At 42.9% G+C, this 27,687-nt stretch overlaps 1 protein-coding gene across 4 annotated transcripts; it reads right to left on the minus strand.

Moving 5' to 3' along the window:
• Positions 1 to 283: 283 nt before the first annotated feature.
• Positions 284 to 27,556, minus strand: LOC139472977 (tetraspanin-18-like). 4 transcript variants are annotated; one of them, XM_071255470.1, is made up of 8 exons: positions 27,455 to 27,556; positions 9,560 to 9,644; positions 7,583 to 7,813; positions 7,034 to 7,108; positions 6,563 to 6,673; positions 4,774 to 4,980; positions 3,171 to 3,254; positions 284 to 1,385 (listed from the first exon to the last, which is right to left on the minus strand). In XM_071255470.1, the coding sequence occupies exons 2-8, from the start codon at positions 9,611 to 9,613 to the stop codon at positions 1,323 to 1,325; spliced, it is 825 nt and encodes a 274-aa protein (XP_071111571.1). In that variant the 5' UTR covers positions 9,614 to 9,644; positions 27,455 to 27,556; the 3' UTR covers positions 284 to 1,322. The 4 variants fall into 4 exon arrangements, with proteins under 4 accessions (XP_071111571.1, XP_071111568.1, XP_071111570.1 ...); XM_071255467.1 differs by having other exon boundaries at positions 27,375 to 27,459; XM_071255469.1 differs by lacking the exon at positions 27,455 to 27,556 and adding an exon at positions 27,209 to 27,293.
• Between the last annotated feature and the right edge of the window lie 131 nt (positions 27,557 to 27,687).

A 27,687-nucleotide genomic window follows, 5' to 3' on the forward strand; every position in this document is an offset into this window, starting at 1 on the left:
AACACAACCAGTACACCAAAAACAACCCCATGAAATGCGTCGAGTTTTCTTTTAATGTTTTTCTCTCTTTTTTCATGGTCAGGCAAGCGTTTTGGGGGTAAGACAGATAAAATCATTATAATTATTAGGGGTTTACTTACACCACTTTCCGTTTCTTCACAATGACACCTTGCAAGGTCCAAACGTGTAACAGTGATTGAGTCAAAATGTAACGTTGCATCGGCATTATACAAACGAGTAACACATACTACATACATGTAATGTATAATGATTATACTGCCTAAAGATGATATCACAATGGAAGATATGGGTAGAATACGTTCTTTTTATAACGAAAGAACCTGTTAAGATCCAGGTTAGAATAGGTCTTAAGCAACCCATGCTTGCCGTAAGAGGTGACTATGCTTGTTTGTAAGAGGCGACTAACGGGATCGGGTGGTCAGGCTCGCTGACTTGGTTGATGCATGCCATCGTATCCCAATTTTGAAGATCGATGCTCATGATGTCAATCACTGGATTGTCTGGCCCAGACTCGATTATTTACAGATCACTGTCATACAGCTGGAATATTGCTGAGTGCGACATTAAACAACAAAAAAACGAAAGACCCCAATTGACACTTCTGTTGGTTTTGTTCTTTATCAGAAGTTCACTGATCCGCTTGACAGTTTCAGCTGTGGTGATGTGGAAAAATACGTCGTGAATTGTTAATGGATCTTTGCGGCGCTGAATGATTAAACCAACCGAACCGACGGTTTGTGCAATCCCATCTGCATACCAGAACACCACCGTGGCCACCGACTGTGTTCATCCCCGTAGCTTTGCCAGCCATATCATGTCATCAGGTATCGGGACAACAATATACCATAACGCTGAGTAATATTGCTAACAACACATTTGTAAGGCCACGTGTCGTGAATGTTATATAACAAATATATGGTTTTAACAAAGGAAACCGAGGTTATATGCACGGAATGTCGCAATTATCAGCGTAACTCATACCACTTTTCTAGAACTGATACTTCACCCTAAGTTGATAAATACAAAGTGTTTAAATGTCTAGTGCCACGGCTCGGAGAGTACAGAGCTGTAACCTGTATTAACAATCGTCACAAACACTAACGTCATTCCCCGTCAGGCTTAAGAAAAGGGCATGTGATTTTGCCTAATGTGATCAGTTGTTTGTGTTTGTCGACCAGTAGCCCATGCAGCCGTGTAGTTCTGTTCCCCCATCCCACCCCCATCAAAACCATCTTCCCGTCAGCGACATCTAAATCATCTTCCTGTCCGGGCCATCTAGACCATCTTTCCGTCAGGGCCGTCTAGACCATCTTTCCCTCTGGGTCATTCTTGGCAATACAACAGGCCACGATTATCAGGATGAGCTGCAAGATAACACATTATTAAACTATCTACGCATATTACATTATCCACACATATTACATTATCTACGCATATTACATTATCTACGCGGTCTCCTCCCATTAGTGTTACACCATCTACACAAAATACATTATCTACGCATGTTACAGTATCGACGCATGTTACAGTATCGACGCATGTTACATTATCTACGAATGTTACACCATCTACACAAGTTACATTATCTACGTATGTTACACCATCTACACAAGTTACATTATCTACGTATGTTACACCATCTACACAAGTTACATTATCTACGTATGTTACACCATCTACACAAGTAACATTATCTACGTATGTTACACCATCTACACAAGTTACATTATCTACGCATGTTACAGTATCGACGCATGTTACATTATCTACGTATGTTACACTCTCTACACAAGTTACATTATCTACGTGTGTTACATTATCTACGCATGTTACACTATCTACGCATGTTACATTATCTACGCATGTTACACTATCTAAGCATGTTACATTATCTACGCATGTTACATTATCTAAGCATGTAACACTATCTACCCAAGTTCCATTATCTACGCATGTTACACCATCTAAGCATTTGACATTATCTACGCATGTTACATTGTCTACGCATGTGACACTATCTACGTGAAGATTCCGGGGTAGAATAGGTCTTCAGCAACCCATGCTTGCCGTAAAAGGTGACTATGCTTGTCGTAAAAGGCGTCTAACGGGATCGGGTGGTCAGGCTAGCTGACTTGGTTGATGCATGTCATCGATCCCAATTGCGTGGATCGATGCTGACGATGTCAATCACTGGATTGTCTGGTCCAGACGATTATTTACAGACCGCCGTCATATAGCTGGAATATTGCTGAGTGCGGTGTTAAACAACAAACCAACCAACATATGTTACACTATCTACATAAGTTACATTATCTACGCATGTTACATTATCTACGCATGTTACATTATCTACGCATGTTACATTATCTACGCATGTTACACCATCTACGCATGTTACACTATCTGCACAAGTTACATTATCTTCGCATGTTACATTATTTACATATGTTACACCATCTACACAAGTTACATTACCTACGCATGTTACACTATCTGCACAAGTTACATTATCTACGCATGTAACATTATCTATGCATGTTACATTATCTACGTATGTTACACTATCTACACAAGTTACACTACACAAGTTACATTATCTACGCATGTTACATTATCTACATATGTTACACTACACAAGTTACACTATTAGTTTGTACACAAGTTACATTATCTACGTATGTTACATTATCTATGCATGTTACACTCTCTACGTATGTTACACTATCTACACAAGTTACACTATCCACACAAGTTACATTATCTACGCATGTTACATTATCTATGCATGTTACATTATCTATGCATGTTACATTATCTATGCATGTTACACTATCTACACAAGTTACACTATCTACACCAGTTACACTATCTACACAAGTTACATTATCTACGCATGTTACATTATCTACACAAGTTACATTATCTACGCATGTTACATTATCTACACAAGTTACATTATCTACACAAGTTACATTATCTACACAAGTTACATTATCTACGCATGTTACACTATCTACGCATGTTACACTATCTACGCATGTTACATTATCTACGCATGTTACACTATCTACGCATGTTACATTATCTACACAAGTTACATTATATACACAGGATGCATTATTTACCCATCCTCATAACACTATACATACCTCTAATACGGCAACACCGATGGCCACGCCCAACACGGCGGCGAAATAGGTCTTGGACAGATCTCTCAGTTTCTCATAGCAACCCTGTAAAGTCACACAGTACAATCTTCAACACATTTTCACAACAGAACGTAGAGGGTGGAAATCGTGGCAAGAACTCTAGTTGTTTCTTAAGGGGTAACAGGAGCCCGTTGACAGAAACATTTGTACTTCATGCATCCATGCTTTGTGTCTGTATTACGACATGCTATGCCTTGGACACAGGGCTCTGGGTTATTTCTATGCACCCCTATCGTCTATCGTATCAACACGCATTGTGTCATTCCCAAACTAGTCGAATGCAAACTGACATTCATCTTTCCATAGCCCACAAGGAGACTTGCATCTTCCCGTCCAGTTTCCACCCTTGCCGAACGATGGAGTTATATTTTGGCACGGATGTCTATGCATAGTCAATTTAAAATCGTGTAACGCAATCGACATCCGGTTCGTAAACTGCCGTGCAGATTTTGGCCGATTGCAGGATGTACAAAGCATATGTACCGACAACTTAGCGTCAACAGATATTTTCCAAATCTTTTCATGTTTTTAATCAAGGTGCTCATCTGATTTAATGCACTTCGGGAAGTAAGACCCGTTTTATTACAACATAGATCTTGATAATCGATCAGATCGTCTTCACAGTGCGACGCCATTTTGTTTGAAGGAAATGCAAGTGATATGAGGGGTGGAATCTGATTGGTCAATAGGCGGTACATAGAAAGAACATAACTCGTAATTATACCAGTGGAGGCGCTACGATCGAACCCAGAAATACCAGCCTAGTTCGGCAAGGGTATAAACTTGACTTTTACAGTCAGTTAACTCCCTTGCCTCGGGAAGATGGGAGACTTGTAACGGAATGACAATTTTGATTAAGGAAGTGGTGCGTCCATTTGCGGACACTCGTTCTGTTATGTAGCAGACTAACTTGTTTCACGAACGTCACCGCTTTCCTGGTTCGGCAGGAAGGCGGGCGGCTTGTCTCGGAGTGACACGAGTGGTCACGAATGGTTTGTATGATTAAGGAATGACACGCACAGAATGAGTGAGGGACTTTGGTTTAACGCCGCTTTGAACAGTATTCCAGTTATACCTCGGCGTGGTAGCTTGATGTGGGAGGAAAGCGTTAATGATACCGATCCTAGACGTTTACAACTTCGGTGAAACCCACGAGCACAGGTACGGTGCTGGCAAACCTAGAAACATAATCGGGGCGAATCGGGTTTGTCACGGAGTGACACGAGTGGCCATGAATTACTTGTATGAATGAGAATGGCAGTACCAGAATGATTGTTTCTAACAATCTCTTTCTAAACTGCATGGCAAACGAAAGTATACATCCATGTTAAATGGTGGCGATACATGAAACAAACAATAAATGGTTATTCCACGGCAATGCATGTATTTGACACTGGTATCTTAGTTGTGTTTGCAGAGATTCAGCGACTGTTATCAGCCTAGGAACATTTTGATGACGTTTGTAAGTTTTGATCAAGTCCACTTTCTTAGTGTTTACTTTCCTTTGCCCGGCAGTATATCTTGAGAAGCCATATGCACATACCTCTTGGTAGCCCTTAGTTACATTCTTCGGGCAGTTTGGGTCCACAAGGCCATTCATGTACTCCTCCATATTTTCGGGGAAGGAGTCCTTTTTGGTTGACTTGCAGCAGGTAAATGGAATGACGGCATCAGCTACACCACTCCATGTCCTGTTGAATTTTTTGTAATTAACAAAGTCTCCTGGACCGTTTATCCCGCAACATTCTTGCTGCAAAAAGACAAAGGATTTCTGTGAAAACATGACATGTTAATGTTGTTAGCGAGGACAAATTTACGCTGGCCCACTAGTCAGTGACCAGTCAATCTCATTAAAAGATCTGAGGACGTCCCATTACGGGTCACGTCAGAACGACCTTTCATCAGACCAATCAAAACGTCGCTTACCAGATCATGAAAGTGACAGTCGGAATGTGTTATCATGCAACCTCGAAAAAGTTAACACGGGATATTCAGAACGAAAGTTGCGGCCCGTACGAGTGATTCCGTCAAAATTATCCATTCGTGACCAACTCGTGATATTCCGGGACAAGCCGCATGGCGACTCGTGCCCCTCTCGTGGCCATTTTTGCGATCGATTTCCGTCTTAGCGCAAACGGGCATACCTAAAACAATTGTCAACTCGTTGCGTAATGGTTCACATCGTTTTCTCCATATACAATATATAATGTAGATGCAATTTAAAGCACAGCTGGACATGCTGAATTATACAGTATGTTTGAACACATTTAATTTTTTTAGATGCAAGACATATGTAAAATCAAAAATTATTCCTGAGGGATTTTTTGACGAAGAACTTGAAGTCATACGCGCATTCTGATTGGTTTGTCGTATTTTCGCACAGAACATTCATCGATAGGGGGAAGAGTCTTCTTGCAGATTATGGAAAGGGGCGAGTGGTGACGAATGAAAATTATCGTCTATCTCTCGCTTCCGTGGTATAAACGTTTGAACGGAGGAGGCGTTGCACAGTACGTTGCCATACAATCGCAACCATATATTAGACATTCCGGAATGTTCGTTTGTTCAGTTTTCAAAATTTTAATCGAGAACTCTGTCAACATATTTTTCAAGCGTTGTCTGAAACGGAAGTCGCAAGGTTGAAACGAGTGCCGTAATGCTCGAGAAAGCCGCTTTCTAATTGGCTGATGTCGACTTCTTGTTAGTCGTTTCAGTGGTCGGTCAAAGTTCGCGAAAGGTCGTTCCGACGTGACTCGTAATGGGATGTCCTCGGATCTTAGTTTAGCGGCCTCAAGAACTTAGATCTGATTTTAATAAGATTGTTGACCAGTGAAACAGAAATTCGGACAAGTATTTGTAACTATGACAGGGCAGTATCGCGTGGTTTATCTTTATTAGAATAAAAGAACAATCATTTGAAGAATATTGTGATATTAAGATGTAAACTGTTAGTGAAATTAATTGCAGATGCCTCGCACAAGTCTGTGAGACTAGGGATCTATATAGTGTACGTGAGGATCCTGGGTCAGTCGGGTATCCTATGCTTGTAAAAAGCGACTGAATGGATCGATCGACTTGATTGACTGTATGTCATCATGCAGTTGCGTTGATCGATACTCATGATGTCAATCACTGGATTGTCTGGTCAAGGCTTAAGATAACCGACAGACCACTCTCTTATAGCCCAAATGAATATTGTCTAAATACCTGACTAAAGAAGGGTGAACAATGGGGTGACCACACAGACACATTGCGGACATTAAAACCTGACAGGATTGATCACAGTGTTCACATACATGGCGCAATGTTCGCCCGGTTCACGGGCAACCTACCGATGCCTGCAGAGCGTCCAGAGCAAGAGAGATGACGTCATTGTTATCGTAAGGTCCCTCATACTTCTTTGGCATTGTCTCATTCAGGAACGGTTTGGCAAAGCTGTCGAACTGTGGAACAGGTATTTGAAACATTGTAGTACAACCCAGGCTAAAACATACCCCCCCCAAAAAACAAAAAAAACAACAACAAAAAAACAACAACAACAAATATTGAAAGGGAAATAATAGAGAGAAAGTACACTTATGAGTCTTTATAAGTTATGATTTTATCAAAACTTAACAAGAATGCTTGTAAAAATAAAACAGTTAAATTAGAAAAAAAGATTCCTAATTTCGTTCCCCTCAACATTATCAAGGTTCGGTGTTCTCTGCTGAGTAACAAGATACAATAACCGGAAGGGCGGGAGTTTTTCCTCTAGGTAGTCTTGGAGTAAGGCTAGTTAGAGTGGTAACTATGGAGACACGCACCTGGCTACTGAACACGCCTACAGCAATTCCTGCAGCTACCTGTATGACCAGGATGATACCGACCAACACGCCGTACTGAAATGGGAAGAACTTATGAGACACTGTCACTGTGTTTGCTTGTGTGATGTCACACCCGCGTTTCACTGGCTGCCCAGTGACTGAATTCACAACAAAGCATAACGTTGTCGTTTTGTATTACAGGCGATAAAGGAAGGTTTTCATAAACCCTTCATAATTACATGTGCTTTCTTTACTGATGACTGCTTGTAAAATCCGCTTGAACTGGGCCCATTCACACGAAGCGATAGAAGCGGTACTCATGTTTTACATTATTAAGACTATTTACAGCCATATAGCTGGAGTTTGCTTCGTGCATGTGGCCCCAGAGCATCGTAAGTTTAGGTTAAAGGTTAGCTAAGATCGCTATATGAGACGACTCCAAATGTTGGAGCAAGTAAACAGGTGTTCGACTAACGGGCGGTCGTTGTACATACAATTTGTATTCTCAACTCCCTGGGGAGTATACACTGTACAGACGCAGCTACTGACCGTGATGAGGCAGCACCTGGACTTCTTGATGGCCCCGCAGAAGCCGAAGACGGAGATGACGAAGACGAGGGCCCCCACGGCAATGAGGATGTAGGCCCCACTCTCCAGCAGAGACGGCACGTCATAAGCCTCTAGGTCTACCTTGTCGCTCGAGTACCGGAATAAGGAGATCACATGGGTCTTGTCAACGACGACCCAGATGCCAATGCCAAGACATAAGACACCAAAAATCTGTAAAAGAAAGCACAACGTACCGTAATCGTATACTTAAGTTTTAGCTCACCTGTCTGAAAGTCAAGTTGACATTTCAAACAGTTGACTACACACTATTCGTATACATATTCAGGTGAGCTACAGTGCCGGGGTTTGGTTTGGGGTTCTGCAGTAGGTCGACGAAAGGGAGTGGCAGCAATTCTGAATGTATCTAAATAGTTGGTAAGATTTATCAATGCAAACATAAAGCAAACAAACATTCCTGGTAGAAGCGTTGCACCTGGATTAGCTAATCAATTTCAGTTTATGACTTTCAACCCATGAAGATCCGGGGTAGAATAGGTCTTCATGAACCCATGCTTGCCGTAACAGGCGACTAACGGGTGGCCAGGTGCGCTGACTTGGTTGATACCGGTCATCGTATCCCATCGTATCCTATGCGCATGATGTCAATCACTGGATTGTCTGGTCCAGACTCGATTATTTACAGACTGCCGTCATATAGCTGGAATATTGCTCAGTGCGGCGTTAATCAACAAACAAACAAACAAGTTTATGACTTTCAACATAAGTATGTATGTCGTTAGGACAGGTACACAGGCTGCGATTAATAATTGAAATATATGGTTATCGGTGAATGTTTGTTGTTTGTTGTTTGCACACGGCAATAATATGACAGTCTGTAAATAATCGAGTTTGGACCAGACTATCAAGTGATTGACATCATGAGCATCGATCTACGCAATTTCCATACGATGGCATTCATATGTAGCCACTGTTGGACTAGATTGACACCCTGACACCCGGGTGTATATGTCTACACCCTCCCCAGCCATATAGTGGGTTGGGAGTGTTTTCCCATGCTGCCGTCATAATCTCAGTACCGGTACATGTATATAGATTTATATATCCATATCCAAGCGGTGTACATTGCTATTATCAACAACAAAATTATGTTATTCAACCCGACAACTATATTAAAGGTTTTCTCGTCGAGAATATGCGTAGTATGTGTTTTAAGTTCCAGATTTAGATAAGCATTAAATTGTTTAAATTTGAAACTATTGTAAACTGTCTATGTGTATTTAATCCCCAAGAGGAAATTCTAAAAGTGAGGATTGCAAATGTGATTTTAAATTTGTTTGAAAAACAACAAAGATAACCTTCCTGTTTACTGTCAAGAGAATTTGGTAACATTTGAATTTGAATTTGAATAGTGAAATATAAAGTTGTACATTCAAATTGATGTGGCTACGGTTTGATGCGCAGAAACGACAGCAAAGGTCAGCCAATACGAGATAAACAAACCTACGTTATATCAAATTTAATTTAATGTGTAAAAACGTATTTTCAAGCTCTAGTGATTTAATCAGCTTTAGTCATATTGAGCCGCCACGATATCAATGAATCACCAGCACTTCCTGCTACCCTATTGTCGCTTATTTGAATTATTTATGTTGCTAGATCAAAGGGAGAACAAACAGATTCATAGTCATGAATTTAGAGCAAATCGTGTCACATTGGGTTGGTGAGTCCAATACGACAATTATTCAGACCAACATGTATTGGAAAAGCAGATATCTGAAATGTCGCAATCCTTATCTCAGATCAATAATTTCCTAAAGCCCAATGTCTGTGTCGCATGTTTGAAGCGCTTAGCAACTTAGAAACCAGTCACTCTTTAATCAGGGCGACACCCGTAACCAGAGGATCTGCTTGGCCTGGGTGAAGTATGTATAATGAGTATACTGTAGCCATACTTACCAAGAATATTATGTTGAAGAAAATGAGGAAACACCGAGCTAGGCCTTGACACATTGTGAAGTTTTATTGTTTTTTTTCTTAAAACCTGAAAGATAATAATAATAATAATAATAATAATAATAATAATAATAATAATAAAATGATGATGATGATGATGATGATGATGATGATGAACAACAACACCAGCAACCATAATGATAATAAAAATAATAACAACAACAATACTAATGTGAGGTTGATGATGCTAATGGTGGGGATGATGATCATAACTATCATCACTGACAGGTAAATAATACAAACATGTATACGCATCAAAATGAACCAATGCAACCAGTCAGATGGTTTGTGTTTTACAAACCTACACCATGTTATGGTTATTACTGATATCATATTATCACGATGATCGTTTGTTATCAGCCTACCACCGCTCCATCTTTCCTAGAAGAGTAGTTGCCACAAAACATACACTTTATGTCACTCAAAATATAAGAGCACACCATGATAACATGTTGCTAGTCTTATCTCAGCCGGACATACGGGCAAATCTATGACATGTAAAACCTAGAGCAATTGTCATAGGATAACCTTTTCATATTTTCTCTCAAAGTCGACAATTCCACCAAATTATTAGACATTATACGTTATAGTGGCCAAATGGTCTACAACTCACAGGGAACAAACAACGCCGACAGAATCTCGCTCACTAGGAAAATAATCTTGGCGACAATTACGTAATATAGATGATAGCATATAAGCTAAGCCAATTGTCTTGCTGGATATGCAACTCATTTATCCCTACGAGATGATGGAAACCCAGCTTTCCGGAATATCGAGGTTCCCCTACATAAAAACATACCTGTCCTGTACCAGACAATCAATTGTTTAATCAATCGATTAAGGATAACAAGCATTGACTACTGGTTCATATAACACATCCACTTATAACTTCAATTTTACAAATTTATAATTTAAATGAATTTTGCTACCATATATGCAGTTTTACGTTGATTTCAAGCGTCGACCTACAAGCTTTCCACGCTATTCTTTACATTTCTTACCTGAATGTAATACACGTATGTGTGCTAATGTCAAATAATTCCTTATCGTCTAACTTCACCAGGCTAAGAAGACACTGAAATATTTGACCAGTCACACGGTACTTATATCTGAACTAGCTTAGGCAGTGACGTCATCGTTAGTCATTTGTAAACAATCTTTCAAGTCCTGCTAAAGATAAGAGATTGTAACACAGTTATTTTTAACTTCTTCGTAATGTCGTTTGGGTGACCTAGTTTGGCTAATGAGGTATTCAAATTAAACAATACCAAGAAATATAGCCTACTGGCAAAATTAAAAGTCGCTTGACACAAATGCCGTTTAAGCAAACCAAGAAAAAAACAATATGTTAATATCCACTTAACTTAGTTCGTTATTGTACGTTCCCAGTTTCCCATATACCACTTTCATATTCTTCTTTAATATTTTACGAAACGAAATAACGTCATTGTAGTATCTTTGGACTAAGTTTAGATACTCTCTGTTCTATTTAGACACTGTCTGCATATGAAGCAATTGACCTGACACTCCCCACGATGTAATACTATACGTCAGCGAGAAATCATGTCAGTCGTTCTTTATTCCCTCGTGACTCGCCGATTGCTCAACACCGTATGACGCTCCACTTGTTGTTTTTCTGAAGACGGCTAGCTGATTCCTCATCCGGATGTAAGCGTTATATAAACGTGTATGACTGATCGAATCGTGACAGCGGTTGTATTGTTGATAGCGACGCTACCAACACCCTGCATGTGATGCAACACCCAATGTTTACTCTGGAATGTGTGTATTGTCTTATGACGACTGGTGCCAGGCACATCGATCCCGTCTCTCGGAAGTGGCGTCTGTATATACACCGGTATGAAAGCCTCTTACAGTGTCGGCGGTGAAGGTTGCCAACACAAGGAAATGGTTTTTTTTGGCATTATACGAATTAAACAAAGTTCGATGGCATGATATGTGATGAAATATTGACACACCGTTACTGCTGTCGTGTTGTAGTTGAACGTTGACAGATGGAACGCCACTCTAACTATTCCAGTTATCACTGCCATAGGTGGGCCAAGAGGAGGGATGGGGGAGGCGGGTCCCCCCTCGCCCCTCCTTTTGAAATCCAAATGTATAGGTTGTAGGCAGTAATTGACGAGGGTTTTTTGATATTTTGGACCCCTCCCTTTAAAAAAATGCGGGATCTGGCCTTGACTAGTGTTATCATTGATAACATTACCCCTTAGCGCCGAGGGAAATGGTGTATCGTCGTCTTCATTGTCAGATTGTAGTTATTATTCGTTATCGCTTTGGTTCGGATGGTACAGTCAATCTATGGTTTAACTCGCCACAACGCACTTAGCAGTACTGCACCGTGCAGTACCATGGTCAATAGATTGTCTGCCAGTGATCCCTACATGAAGTCTACTTAAGTCTACAGTGACAAATGCCTACAGTTTAAAAACAAAATGTATGCACCAGCGTTTTTCTCAATTATTACCTTCAACCCTGAAATACAGTTGTATCTTTCTGCTCGGTCTGGTAGACAAATGACAACATGAATGATATTACACTAAAACGGTTATAGGTGTTGTGTGATTGTATATTATCCATGTTTTCAGACATACAATAACACAGTCTCAGCCATTGAGGGAATTCGTCCATCATGACTAAATGTCAAAAGTTGCAAACGTTGATGACAGCGCCACTTTTGCATTCTCCCGCTTAAAACCGAGACGCCGAGATGCAATCGGAAATCTGTTCAAAGCTGAACCCAAACGGTTCACTGTAACCATCGTTCCACATGGGCAGAGCAAGGATGGTCTGTATGCATGGCTCTGTGCCACGAACTTGTACAGACATGTCTACCTGGGTCTCTCTCCCGGGACCCCACAATGCAGTAGTGTGACATGCGCCTAACCCCTCAACGTCGCTGTCTTCCAGCTGTAATTCCAGCTGTGATTGTCTTGTTGTCGGCTAAACACGTCATGCATGAAAGCCTTCCAACGTAGAAAGCTGTTATCTGAGGATAATATTCAGTTTTATGTTTATATAATATCTGACCAACTTATTTTAATAAGGTTTAATAAGCTTGCCCCGGAAACCTATTTAAAATCACTCGAATCAAATATCTCGATATCCATATTCATATTGATTGACAAGCAGGATCTGGAACCATACACAGGTTATTTATGATGTAGATAAAATCTACAACCTTTTAGGATATTCCATTTTGACCTGAAATAGTAATTTACACTTAATATTTCCAACTGCAAAGAGAATTTAAAGGGCCTCTTCCACGAAACTGGATCACGTGCATATATTTATATTCCGTTAACGTTCAGAGAACTATATGTCGCACGTGCCTTTCATGCCAACTGTGATAATTGACCGTGTTTTAAATAAGATAGCAGTTCACTTTGGGAAGTACAACGGTTGATTAGAATTCTCGGTTTTGCCAGCATTGTTTAACCTTTCAGATGATGCTCTGAGCGCAACTTCGTTAAACCGGAACCGTTCTCAATACAATGTCCAGAAAAACAGATTTCGGGGTTATGAATCAAGCATGTGTTCTTTGTATAGTTTAAACCCTTCCTGACACTAATCGTCATTCGTTTCCGGAATGAGGACAAGCTGACTGATGCAGTTTCTGAGGGGTGGCAGACTCATTGTTGTGTTTAACTGGGCTGTACTTAGAAAGGCCACAGCAGACCTTTAACCAGGGACACAGACACCAAACACGGCGTCTTCGGTATGACGAGTGAACATACAAGTTATGTCATGAGTGTCCACTTCCAATTACAGCAAACTACGTTTATAACGAACATGTTATAACGAACTTTTTGCCCAAGCCATTTGCTGTACATAATGCTTATAACGAACTACGGTTATAACGAACTAAAAGTAGTGGTCCCTTCGAGTTCGTTATAACCCTCGTTTAATGTACTCGTTTAACGCCGCACAATATTCCAGCTATATAGCGGTGGTCTGTAAATAATCGAGTCTGGACTAAACAACCCAGTGATTGACATCATAAGTATCCATCAAGGCTGGTAAACGATGACATGCATCAACCAAGTCAGCGAGCCTGACCACCCGATCCCGTCAGTCGCCTCCTACGACAAGCACCAATTACTCGTGTATAAATCCGGATAAATCGAAGTCAAATTCATGATCCCTGTCGTGTTTGATAATGCGGTTTGCTCTAAAACGAAGCTAACGAGCGGGCATATTTACATTCACCTGAATCAAAAACTAATTTATAGACAACACGAGACCGACCGAGTCATTTAGCTCATATAACATATGGTTGACAAGAGAGATATTAATGCGCAATTACCCGAATCAATGTTAGACAAATATTCTGTTTGGATACTGTTCCCTGCTCTATCAGCCCAGGATTCTAATGCAATATTAACTCCCTTGACTCTGTCAGCTTGTATGCCGACAATAGCATTAAGCGCCATGTCAAGTATCGGCAGAGGGACATCATGATGGCGTTCAATGGGCTGTGTGTGTAATGAGTATAATCGATGTAACGATGCATTATCCATGTATTCCTGCATCAATAACCACGGAAGTTGGTGTTCTTGGATATCACCAGGGTGTGAATCGCCAAGTCATCCCAGTAGTTTAGGCATATTGTGATCATTTCCTATGACAAAACGGATATTGAGTACAAGTTGTTCCAGCTGTAGGTGGCATGTTTAACAACGTTGCCAGGCAACCAACTACCGCAGCTGGAGATCAGCGGAATAATGTTTTATTTTATGTAGCTGGTCTAGGTGGGTGACAAAACCACGACAGGGGCGCGTTGATGTTGTTGCTGAAGCGGCTGGAAGAGTTGAAATACAAGGATATGGCAGGTTGTTACTAAAGGGAGTATTTCAGGAGAAAAGTTTTAAAAAATAATTCTGAAGAGATTTTCCTCCCGGGAAGGGGTGTTCTTCTCCATACCCAGCTACGTTGACAAAATGCGGGGGCACGGACAAATTGTCATATTTTTTTAAGGTATTAATGCATCACCAGACAGGTGATATCACAGTGGCTACTCGCGGGCTGAGTTCGAGTATTAACACATCCGTTAATATTCACAAGTCAGGGTGGGTACGTTATCCGACATAAAGTACCCCGTCAGGACTGATAACGCCGGCCGATAACGCCTAAGCCCGGCATTGATAGCATACCTCCCTCCCTGACTCACAGCGAACCCTCCCATCACGTGTCAAGGTCAAATATGGTAAGCCCTTGAACCACACCTAACTTCATATACGTACGTTGTTTATAAACGTCCCCTTATATGTCAAGAATATCTCACACCAACACCCTCGTCCCATGGTGTACACAGCAACACCCTCGTCCCATGGTTTACACACCAACACCCTTGTCCCATGGTTTACACACCAACACATTCGTCCCATGGTTTACACACCAACACCCTCGTCCCATGGTTTACACACTAACACCCTCGTCCCATGGTTTACACACCATCACCCTTGTCCCATGGTTTACACACCAACACCCTCGTCCCATGGTTTACACACCAACACATTCGTCCCATGGTTTACACACCAACACCCTCGTCCCATGGTTTACACACTAACACACTCGTCCCATGGTTTACACACCAACACCCTCGTCCCATGGTTTACACATCAACACATTCGTCCCATGGTTTACACACCATCACCCTTGTCCCATGGTTTACACACCATCACACTCGTCCCATGGTTTACACACCAACACACTCGTCCCATGGTTTACACACCAACACCCTCGTCACATGGTTTACACATCAACACCCTTGTCCCATGGTTTACACACCATCACCCTTGTCCCATGGTTTACACACCATCACCCTTGTCCCATGGTTTACACACCAACACACTCGTCCCATGGTTTACACACCAACACCCTTGTCACATGGTTAACACATCAACACCCTTGTCCCATGGTTTAAACACCATCACCCTTGTCCCATGGTTTACACACCAACACCCTTGTCACATGGTTTACACATCAACACCCTTGTCCCATGGTTAACACACCAACACCCTTGTCCCATGGTTTACACACCAACACCCTTGTCCCATGGTTTACACATCAACACCCTTGTCACATGGTTTACACATCAACACCCTTGTCACATGGTTTACACACCAACACCCTCGTCACATGGTTTACACATCAACACCCTTGTCACATGGTTTACACACCATCACCCTTGTCACATGGTTTACACACCATCACCCTTGTCCCATGGTTTACACACAAACACCCTTGTCACATGGTTTACACACCAACATACTCGTCCCATGGTTTACACACCAACACCCTCGTCTCATGGTTTACACACCAACACACTCGTCCCATGGTTTACACACCAACACACTCGTCCCATGGTTTACACATCAACACCCTTGTCACATGGTTCACACACCATCACCCTTGTCACATGGTTTACACACCATCACCCTTGTCCCATGGTTTACACACCAACACCCTTGTCACATGGTTTACACATCAACACCCTTGTCACATGGTTTACACATCAACACACTCGTCCCATGGTTTACACATCAACACATTCGTACCATGGTTTACACACCAACACCCTTGTCACATGGTTTACACATCAACACACTCGTCCCATGGTTTACACATCAACACACTCGTCCCATGGTTTACACACTAACACCCTCGTCCCATGGTTTACACACCAACACAATCGTCCCATGGTTTACACACCAACACCCTCGTCCCATGGTTTACACATCAACACATTCGTCCCATGGTTTACACACCATCACCCTTGTCCCATGGTTTACACACCATCACCCTTGTCACATGGTTTACACACCAACACACTCGTCCCATGGTTTACACACCAACACCCTCGTCACATGGTTTACACATCAACACCCTTGTCCCATGGTTTACACACCATCACCCTTGTCCCATGGTTTACACACCATCACCCTCGTCCCATGGTTTACACACCAACACACTCGTCCCATGGTTTACACACCAACACACTCGTCCCATGGTTTACACACCAACACCCTTGTCACATGGTTAACACATCAACACCCTTGTCCCATGGTTTAAACACCATCACCCTTGTCCCATGGTTTACACACCAACACCCTTGTCACATGGTTTACACATCAACACCCTTGTCCCATGGTTAACACACCAACACCCTTGTCCCATGGTTTACACACCAACACCCTTGTCCCATGGTTTACACATCAACACCCTTGTCACATGGTTTACACATCAACACCCTTGTCACATGGTTTACACACCAACACCCTCGTCACACGGTTTACACATCAACACCCTTGTCACATGGTTTACACACCATCACCCTTGTCACTTGGTTTACACACCATCACCCTTGTCCCATGGTTTACACACAAACACCCTTGCCCCATGGTTTACACACCAACACACTCGTCCCATGGTTTACACACCAACACCCTCGTCTCATGGTTTACACACCAACACACTCGTCCCATGGTTTACACATCAACACCCTTGTCACATGGTTCACACACCATCACCCTTGTCACATGGTTTACACACCATCACCCTTGTCACATGGTTTACACACCAACACCCTCGTCCCATGGTTTACACATCAACACCCTTGTCACATGGTTTACACATCAACACACTCGTCCCATGGTTTACACATCAACACATTCGTCCCATGGTTTACACACCAACACCCTTGTCACATGGTTTACACATCAACACACTCGTCCCATGGTTTACACATCAACACACTCGTCCCATGGTTTACACACCAACACACTCGTCCCATGGTTTACACACCAACACAATCGTCCCATGGTTTACACACCAACACACTCGTCCCATGGTTTACACACCAACACACTCGTCCCATGGTTTACACACCAACACCCTTGTCACATGGTTTACACACCAACACACTCGTCCCATGGTTTACACACCAACACCCTTGTCACATGGTTTACACATCAACACCCGTGTCCCATGGTTAACACACTAACACCCTTGTCCCATGGTTTACACACCAACACCCTTGTCACATGGTTTACACATCAACACCCTTGTCACATGGTTTACACACCAACACCCTCGTCCCATGGTTTAGACACTAACACCCTCGTCCCATGGTTTACACACCATCACCCTTGTCCCATGGTTTACACACCAACACCCTCGTCCCATGGTTTACACACCAACACATTCGTCCCATGGTTTACACACCAACACCCTCGTCCCATGGTTTACACACTAACACACTCGTCCCATGGTTTACACACCAACACCCTCGTCCCATGGTTTACACATCAACACATTCGTCCCATGGTTTACACACCATCACCCTTGTCCCATGGTTTACACACCATCACACTCGTCCCATGGTTTACACACCAACACACTCGTCCCATGGTTTACACACCAACACCCTCGTCACATGGTTTACACATCAACACCCTTGTCCCATGGTTTACACACCATCACCCTTGTCCCATGGTTTACACACCATCACCCTTGTCCCATGGTTTACACACCAACACACTCGTCCCATGGTTTACACACCAACACCCTTGTCACATGGTTAACACATCAACACCCTTGTCCCATGGTTTAAACACCATCACCCTTGTCCCATGGTTTACACACCAACACCCTTGTCACATGGTTTACACATCAACACCCTTGTCCCATGGTTAACACACCAACACCCTTGTCCCATGGTTTACACACCAACACCCTTGTCCCATGGTTTACACATCAACACCCTTGTCACATGGTTTACACATCAACACCCTTGTCACATGGTTTACACACCAACACCCTCGTCACATGGTTTACACATCAACACCCTTGTCACATGGTTTACACACCATCACCCTTGTCACATGGTTTACACACCATCACCCTTGTCCCATGGTTTACACACAAACACCCTTGTCACATGGTTTACACACCAACATACTCGTCCCATGGTTTACACACCAACACCCTCGTCTCATGGTTTACACACCAACACACTCGTCCCATGGTTTACACACCAACACACTCGTCCCATGGTTTACACATCAACACCCTTGTCACATGGTTCACACACCATCACCCTTGTCACATGGTTTACACACCATCACCCTTGTCCCATGGTTTACACACCAACACCCTTGTCACATGGTTTACACATCAACACCCTTGTCACATGGTTTACACATCAACACACTCGTCCCATGGTTTACACATCAACACATTCGTCCCATGGTTTACACACCAACACCCTTGTCACATGGTTTACACATCAACACACTCGTCCCATGGTTTACACATCAACACACTCGTCCCATGGTTTACACACTAACACCCTCGTCCCATGGTTTACACACCAACACAATCGTCCCATGGTTTACACACCAACACCCTCGTCCCATGGTTTACACATCAACACATTCGTCCCATGGTTTACACACCATCACCCTTGTCCCATGGTTTACACACCATCACCCTTGTCACATGGTTTACACACCAACACACTCGTCCCATGGTTTACACACCAACACCCTCGTCACATGGTTTACACATCAACACCCTTGTCCCATGGTTTACACACCATCACCCTTGTCCCATGGTTTACACACCATCACCCTCGTCCCATGGTTTACACACCAACACACTCGTCCCATGGTTTACACACCAACACACTCGTCCCATGGTTTACACACCAACACCCTTGTCACATGGTTAACACATCAACACCCTTGTCCCATGGTTTAAACACCATCACCCTTGTCCCATGGTTTACACACCAACACCCTTGTCACATGGTTTACACATCAACACCCTTGTCCCATGGTTAACACACCAACACCCTTGTCCCATGGTTTACACACCAACACCCTTGTCCCATGGTTTACACATCAACACCCTTGTCACATGGTTTACACATCAACACCCTTGTCACATGGTTTACACACCAACACCCTCGTCACACGGTTTACACATCAACACCCTTGTCACATGGTTTACACACCATCACCCTTGTCACTTGGTTTACACACCATCACCCTTGTCCCATGGTTTACACACAAACACCCTTGTCCCATGGTTTACACACCAACACACTCGTCCCATGGTTTACACACCAACACCCTCGTCTCATGGTTTACACACCAACACACTCGTCCCATGGTTTACACATCAACACCCTTGTCACATGGTTCACACACCATCACCCTTGTCACATGGTTTACACACCATCACCCTTGTCACATGGTTTACACACCAACACCCTCGTCCCATGGTTTACACATCAACACCCTTGTCACATGGTTTACACATCAACACACTCGTCCCATGGTTTACACATCAACACATTCGTCCCATGGTTTACACACCAACACCCTTGTCACATGGTTTACACATCAACACACTCGTCCCATGGTTTACACATCAACACACTCGTCCCATGGTTTACACACCAACACACTCGTCCCATGGTTTACACACCAACACAATCGTCCCATGGTTTACACACCAACACACTCGTCCCATGGTTTACACACCAACACACTCGTCCCATGGTTTACACACCAACACCCTTGTCACATGGTTTACACACCAACACACTCGTCCCATGGTTTACACACCAACACCCTTGTCACATGGTTTACACATCAACACCCGTGTCCCATGGTTAACACACTAACACCCTTGTCCCATGGTTTACACACCAACACCCTTGTCACATGGTTTACACATCAACACCCTTGTCACATGGTTTACACATCAACACCCTTGTCACATGGTTTACACACCAACACCCTCGTCCCATGGTTTACACATTAACCCCCTTGTCACATGGTTTACACACCATCACCCTTGTCACATGGTTTACACACCAACACCCTTGTCCCATGGTTTACACACCAACACACTCGTCCCATGGTTTACACACCAACACACTCGTCCCATGGTTTACACACCAACACACTCGTCCCATGGTTTACACACCAACACACTCGTCCCATGGTTTACACACCAACACACTCGTCCCATGGTTTACACACCAACACACTCGTCCCATGGTTTACACACCAACACACTCGTCCCATGGTTTACACACCAACACCCTTGTCACATGGTTTACACGCCATCACCCTTGTCACATGGTTAACACACCAACACCCTTGTCACATGGTTTACACGCCATCACCCTTGTCACATGGTTTACACACCAACACCCTTGTCACATGGTTTACACGCCATCACCCTTGTCCCATGGTTTACACACCTTCACCCTTGTCCCATGGTTTACACATCAACACATTCGTCCCATGGTTTACACACCATCACCCTTGTCACATGGTTTACACACCAACACCCTTGTCACATGGTTTACACACCATCACCCTTGTCACATGGTTTACACACCTTCACCCTTGTCACATGGTTTACACACCAACACCCTTGTCACATGGTTTACACACCTTCACCCTTGTCACATGGTTTACACACCAACACCCTTGTCACATGGTTTACACATCAACAAACTCGTCCCATGGTTTACACATCAACACTCTTGTCCCATGGTTTACACACCATCACCCTTGTCACATGATTTACACACCAACACACTCGTCCCATGGTTTACACACCAACACCCTTGTCACATGGTTTACACACCATCACACTTGTCCCATGGTTTACACACCAACACCCTTGTCCCATGGTTTACACACCATCACCCTTGTCACATGGTTTACACACCATCACCCTTGTCACATGGTTTACACATCAACACACTCGTCCCATGGTTTACACACCATCACCCTCGTCACATGGTTTACACACCATCACCCTTGTCCCATGGTTTACACACCATCACCCTTGTCCCATGGTTTACACACCATCACCCTCGTCACATGGTTTACACACCAACACCCTCGTCCCATGGTTTACACACCAACACCCTCGTCCCATGGTTTACACATCAACACCCTTGTCACATGGTTTACACACCATCACCCTTGTCACATGGTTTACACACCTTCACCCTTGTCCCATGGTTTACACACCAACACCCTCGTCCCATGGTTTACACATCAACACACTCGTCCCATGGTTTACACACCAACACACTCGTCCCATGGTTTACACACCAACACAATCGTCCCATGGTTTACACACCAACACACTCGTCCCATGGTTTACACACCAACACACTCGTCACATGGTTTACACACTAACACACTCGTCCCATGGTTTACACACCAACACACTCGTCCCATGGTTTACACACCAACACACTCGTCACATGGTTTACACACCAACACCCTCGTCACATGGTTTACACACCAACACACTCGTCCCATGGTTTACACACCAACACCCTTGTCACATGGTTTACACATCAACACACTCGTCCCATGGTTTGCACACCATCACCCTTGTCCCATGGTTTACACACCAACACCCTTGTCACATGGTTTACACATCAACACACTCGTCCCATGGTTTACACATCAACACACTCGTCACATGGTTTACACACCAACACCCTTGTTCCATGGTTTACACACCAACACCCTCGTCACATGGTTTACACACCATCACCCTTGTCCCATGGTTTACACACCAACACCCTTGTCACATGGTTTACACATCAACACCCTTGTCCCATGGTTAACACACCAACACCCTTGTCACATGGTTTACACACCAACACCCTCGTCCCATGGTTTACACACCAACACCCTTGTCCCATGGTTTACACATCAACACATTCGTCCCATGGTTTACACACCATCACCCTCGTCACATGGTTTACACACCAACACACTCGTCCCATGGTTTACACACCAACACACTCGTCCCATGGTTTACACACCAACACCCTTGTCACATGGTTTACACATCAACACCCTTGTCACATGGTTTACACATCAACACCCTTGTCACATGGTTTACACACCAACACCCTTGTCACATGGTTTACACACCATCACCCTTGTCACATGGTTTACACACCAACACCCTTGTCACATGGTTTACACACCAACACCCTTGTCACATGGTTTACACACCAACACCCTTGTCACATGGTTTACACACCAACACCCTTGTCACATGGTTTACACATCAACACATTCGTCCCATGGTTTACACACCATCACCCTTGTCCCATGGTTTACACACCAACACCCTTGTCACATGGTTTACACACACCGAGTTCTGTTTGTATAAATATATGACTAGCACTTGTGGGTCATGTTTCTCAAACCTTTTTTCACTACTTGACATAAACCGAATACGATATTATGTTTCCTGCTAGACAGTTATTAATACGAATCCTGTCTGGGCGTGAGGTCACTCCCGATGACAGCGATGTTAGATAAAGGTAGGCCCTTTCTCCATGACTAGGTCACAATGACCTTTCCGGTTGATGCAGCACGCGCGTGTGTATCCGGGTACGCGGTGGACGCCCCTCAGGCTGACAACCACGCAAATATACCATGGGTTGAGACATACACTCTTCCAAAAACGAAACGCACAGGTAGTATGTAGTTCATTGAACCTGACTACATAAAACATCTGGTAAAAATCGCTACATTCGACTGTTCCACCTACGTCATCGCAATGCCGCACCTACGGAGACTGCAGGACTCATCCCTGGTTTGAGGAGGATATCGGACCAGACTGTCAGGAACCATCTTCGCGAGGCTGGAGTCCGACCCAGAAGACCAGTTATCATCCCTGTTTTGCATCAGATCTATCGACAGCGACGTTTGCGTTGGTGCCATACCTTACAGCCTTAGTATTTGAGAAACTGGAGATGAGTGTGGTTTAGCGATGAATCACTATTTCTTCTTCACCGGCGAGATGGAAGACAACGTGTTTATCGTCGTCGAAATGAGCGTTTTGCCCCACAATCTGTACGTGAATTCGATGGCGGTAGTGTCATGGTGTTGGGGGCCATATCCTACACCACGAGATCTGACTTAGTTGTGGTTCAGGGACATTTGAGAGTAAATCGATACATGAATCAAATTCTTCAACCTCACCTTCTTCCAATCATTGACCGCCAGAGTTAGCTGTTTCAACAGGGCAACGTTCCACCGCACACAGCTCGTGTCACGGTAGACTACCTTCATAATGCCAACATCAATGTCTTGCCCCGACCGTCGAGATGTCCAAAATCTCAACCCAATCGAACACCACTAGGATGAACTCGATTGACGTGTACGTCAACGTCAGGACACGCCGCAGACACTCCAACAACTGGCCAACGCGTTACAAGCAGAATGGCGCAGAATTCCGCAGGACAGAATTCGTACACTTATCCAGTCAGTGCAGAAGAGATGCAGAGACGTGATTGCTGCCCGGGGCGGTCACACGTGGCCTTATGTGACATGATAATGAACAGTTTTCAGTGTCTTTGTACAACGACAACATGTGACTATCGAGCTCCAACATTTTATCTTTGTATCTATGATATTAAATTAAATATAGCGATTTTATTAGGTACAATAAATTTACTAAAAATCTACCTCTGCGTTTCTTTTTTTGAACAGTGTATTGGTTCTAGGTATATATACGTACATATGTTTCAGTCAATGTGTTTCAAAGGTGAATCACTTAGGCAATTTAAAAAAATTAAGGTCATTTTACAAATCGACTGAAAAACCTGTATTTAATTTGACAGATTGACTAGAACATATATATAAGTTTAAAAAGGCTTCCCAAAATGACTGAAATATGTAAAGCGTTTTGTAAATTGCCTAAGTGAAAATTTCAGTCGTTTTATACCTTGACTATAACCGATATAAAGTTTAAATTACAAATGCTTAGTCTTATGTGTGTGTTTCAAATATGGCTTAGTTTTGTTCCTTTCATAACTGAACTAAAATCCTTGTGAAATAGTTAAACACTTGAAAATTGAAGGCAAATTTAAATTATCTAATTCCATTTCGAAAGAAATATTACAGTAAACTACGGGTATAACGAACTCAAAGGGACTACTAATTTTAGTTCGTTGTAATCGTATTTCGTTATAAGCATATATACAGCATAACTACAGCAAATAGTCGGGACTAAAAAGTTAGTTCGTTATAAGCGTGTTCGTTATAACCGTAGTTTACTGTTTTATTTTATTTTAATCAAAGTTTTCGAATAAGTATAATACATTTGAAAAATACAACCGTTGTGTGACAGGAAAAGATCTAACAACACGTTCTATGTATAACTGCATCCCTCCCTCATTGAAAAGACTAACAACCTAATCAGGGGTTACTGTTTGTGAAGGTATGGATGACAATAAGCACGGTGTTAAACTGTGGTGAGTTCCTTACGGGTTTCAGTAACTTCAGGATGAAAGAAGTTCCCGATTCACGAAACACGAGAGTAAAGGTGACAATGGGGAAAGATGTGCCCTACAGATTAAGACGAGACGTTTCCGCGTGCTTTTAGAGTTATTCACCTGAAAAAAACACGTCCACCGCTTGACCTAAAAGTTTTTTAGGTTTTTTAAAATAGTGCTAGTCCGGACTAATGCCGATTTCTTCAGTGCCAGCCCACTGAGATACCATGCCGCAGTTGAGATACCTGATATACCATGCAGGTAACATGAGTACCCCACTCAGACACAGTATACTGACTCCTAGCCGCCTAGTCCTTGTTTTAATCCTTAATGACGATCGCTAGGCAGGGTAACAACAAGTACCATCTTTTAAATTATTTTGGTATGACGCGACCGGGGATCGAACCCCGGACCTTCCAGCTCTACGGGTGGTCGCTCTAGACAGATCTTGGTATTGAGAACCATTGTCACACAGGAGTATGCGAACTGGTTCATACATAACCCTTGACAGGTCTTGGTATTGTGAACCATTGTAACACAGGAGTATGCGAACTGGTTCATACATAACCCTTGACAGATCTTGGTATTGTGAACCATTGTAACACAGGAGTGTGCGAACTTGTTCATACATGATGCTTGACAGGTCTTGGTATTGAGAACCATTGTCACACAGGAGTATGCGAACTGGTTCATACATGATGCTTGACAGGTCTTGGTATTGAGAACCATTGTCACACAGGAGAAGGCCAACTGGTTCATACATGATGCTTGACGGTAAATGTGTGTATTGGTATCTGGAACATGTGAAGCAGATGTGTGTGCGGGTTGCGGGCTGGGAGTTTGTATCGATATTAGCTCCATATTCAGCTTCACCAACAAAACCAGATATTTGACACGAGGAAGAGTTTCGTTACGAAACCTTGCAAAACAGATACGCATCGCCATGTGTTGCATGTGAGAGTTTCCGTGCAACAAACATTGAGCATAGCTACAATATGACACAACTCACTGTGCCTCGTCAAACATTGAGCACATATGCAATATGATACAACTCACTGTGCCTCGTCAAACATTGAGCACATATGCAATATGATACAACTCGTACCTCGTCAAACATTGAGCATAACTACAATATGACACAACTCATTGTACCTCATCAAACATATCTGCAATATGACACCATTCAATGTACCTCGTCAGACAAAAAGCATAACCATAAACACTTAATCTACGCTTGTTAAAAATAACCCTTGTGTCTACATACTCAACAACCAGAAACACTTAGCCAGTTCATATTTCTAAACAGCCAAAGAAAAAAATGTTCATCCCCTTAGATAAAAGATGTGAAATGTAAACCTACATTATGACAGTCTGGGCCGCTAGTGTTGTTATTTGACATCAATATGAGCTTGTGCCTATCGAATATCGAATATAGTACTTTGGTGCCAAAGAATCTGTCAAGACGGTAACAGAAACTCCTTGCAGGGAATTCCGTGTCGTTCAATAACGGGCCGGGGCAACTAGAAGTACGAGTCCATATCCAGACGTGTGGCAGAGAGCTGGGATCGATTGTGTCCTATCACCGTCTATACCGCCATTTGTCCTGGGTGTGATCTGGGCGTCTAAGGCATATTTACCACATCGACGTAACGGGTAGAGATAGCCGCGAGATAACATGTTCACCCGGGCTGTGGTCGCCATTATCAACTTTCAAAACAACCTGGCCGTCAATTCTTGCATTATTTTAGCAGACTACAATGTTGAAAAATGTCACAAACATTCAAACAATGCATATTTGATTATATGCAGAGTAATACGATCGGGTTAAGAACATGTACTTCTTGAGTAAATATACAACGTTACATGCGTGAACAGTAAAGGGTATTTATCGAGTTATTTTAAAGACCGTGGCAGTTGTTCGCTTGCTGTGAACTGCGTGTGCAGTCAATTGTGTTCTTCAAACATAATCACCATGATCACAATCTCTATGGTCCCACAAAGCTAACTACGCAGCACAACTTTTCTATCCCGAAAGGGACTGCCACAATGGCCACGGCTTATTAAAAAAGTACAGAGAAATGTTGACACACTTCTATGGTCCTAAATGTCGAGTTTGAACAAAATCAGCGTTAATACGAGAACACGATCACCTGCTTTACCAAATCATTACATTTGAAAACATAATGACAGTTTCAGTCAAATATGTAATCAAATGACTTTGATATTACCTGTGCGTTCCTCCCAAGTACACCGCCGCTAGGTAAGCTGATACGCGCTCCAACTCGGGCTGACCTACAAATATTAGACTGTGTTGTCTTCCTGCCCGTGACGTTGTTTAAACCTGTAGCTCGAGTTTTAGACAAATGAGATCGTGTAATTATCTAACTGACTTACCTTGATATGAAGCTTATTGGGAGCAATATCACCTGTGACAATCAACAGCTAATGGCCTAAACACCTGGAAGTAGATTTACCTGTGTGCCGTGACGTCACAGCGTCAATTTCGGCTCAGCGAATCAATCAATACCGGCCGTTTCTTGCGAAACAATCGTCCTGTTTGACCACTGGGCAGAGCAAAGGCGACTTTCGTAGTGACCGATAGGAGGATTGTTTTGATCATTGATGTTTAGGATTATTAATCTATTAATAGGGTTGTACTCAGAATTCAGGAAGCAGTAGGCCTTGTTATTGGGGTGGTTGCTGTCTC

The sequence above is a fragment of the Haliotis cracherodii genome, unplaced genomic scaffold, assembly GCF_022045235.1.
Source record: "Haliotis cracherodii isolate W230 unplaced genomic scaffold, xgHalCrac1.p SCAF_26, whole genome shotgun sequence".
Lineage (NCBI taxonomy): Eukaryota > Metazoa > Mollusca > Gastropoda > Lepetellida > Haliotidae > Haliotis > Haliotis cracherodii.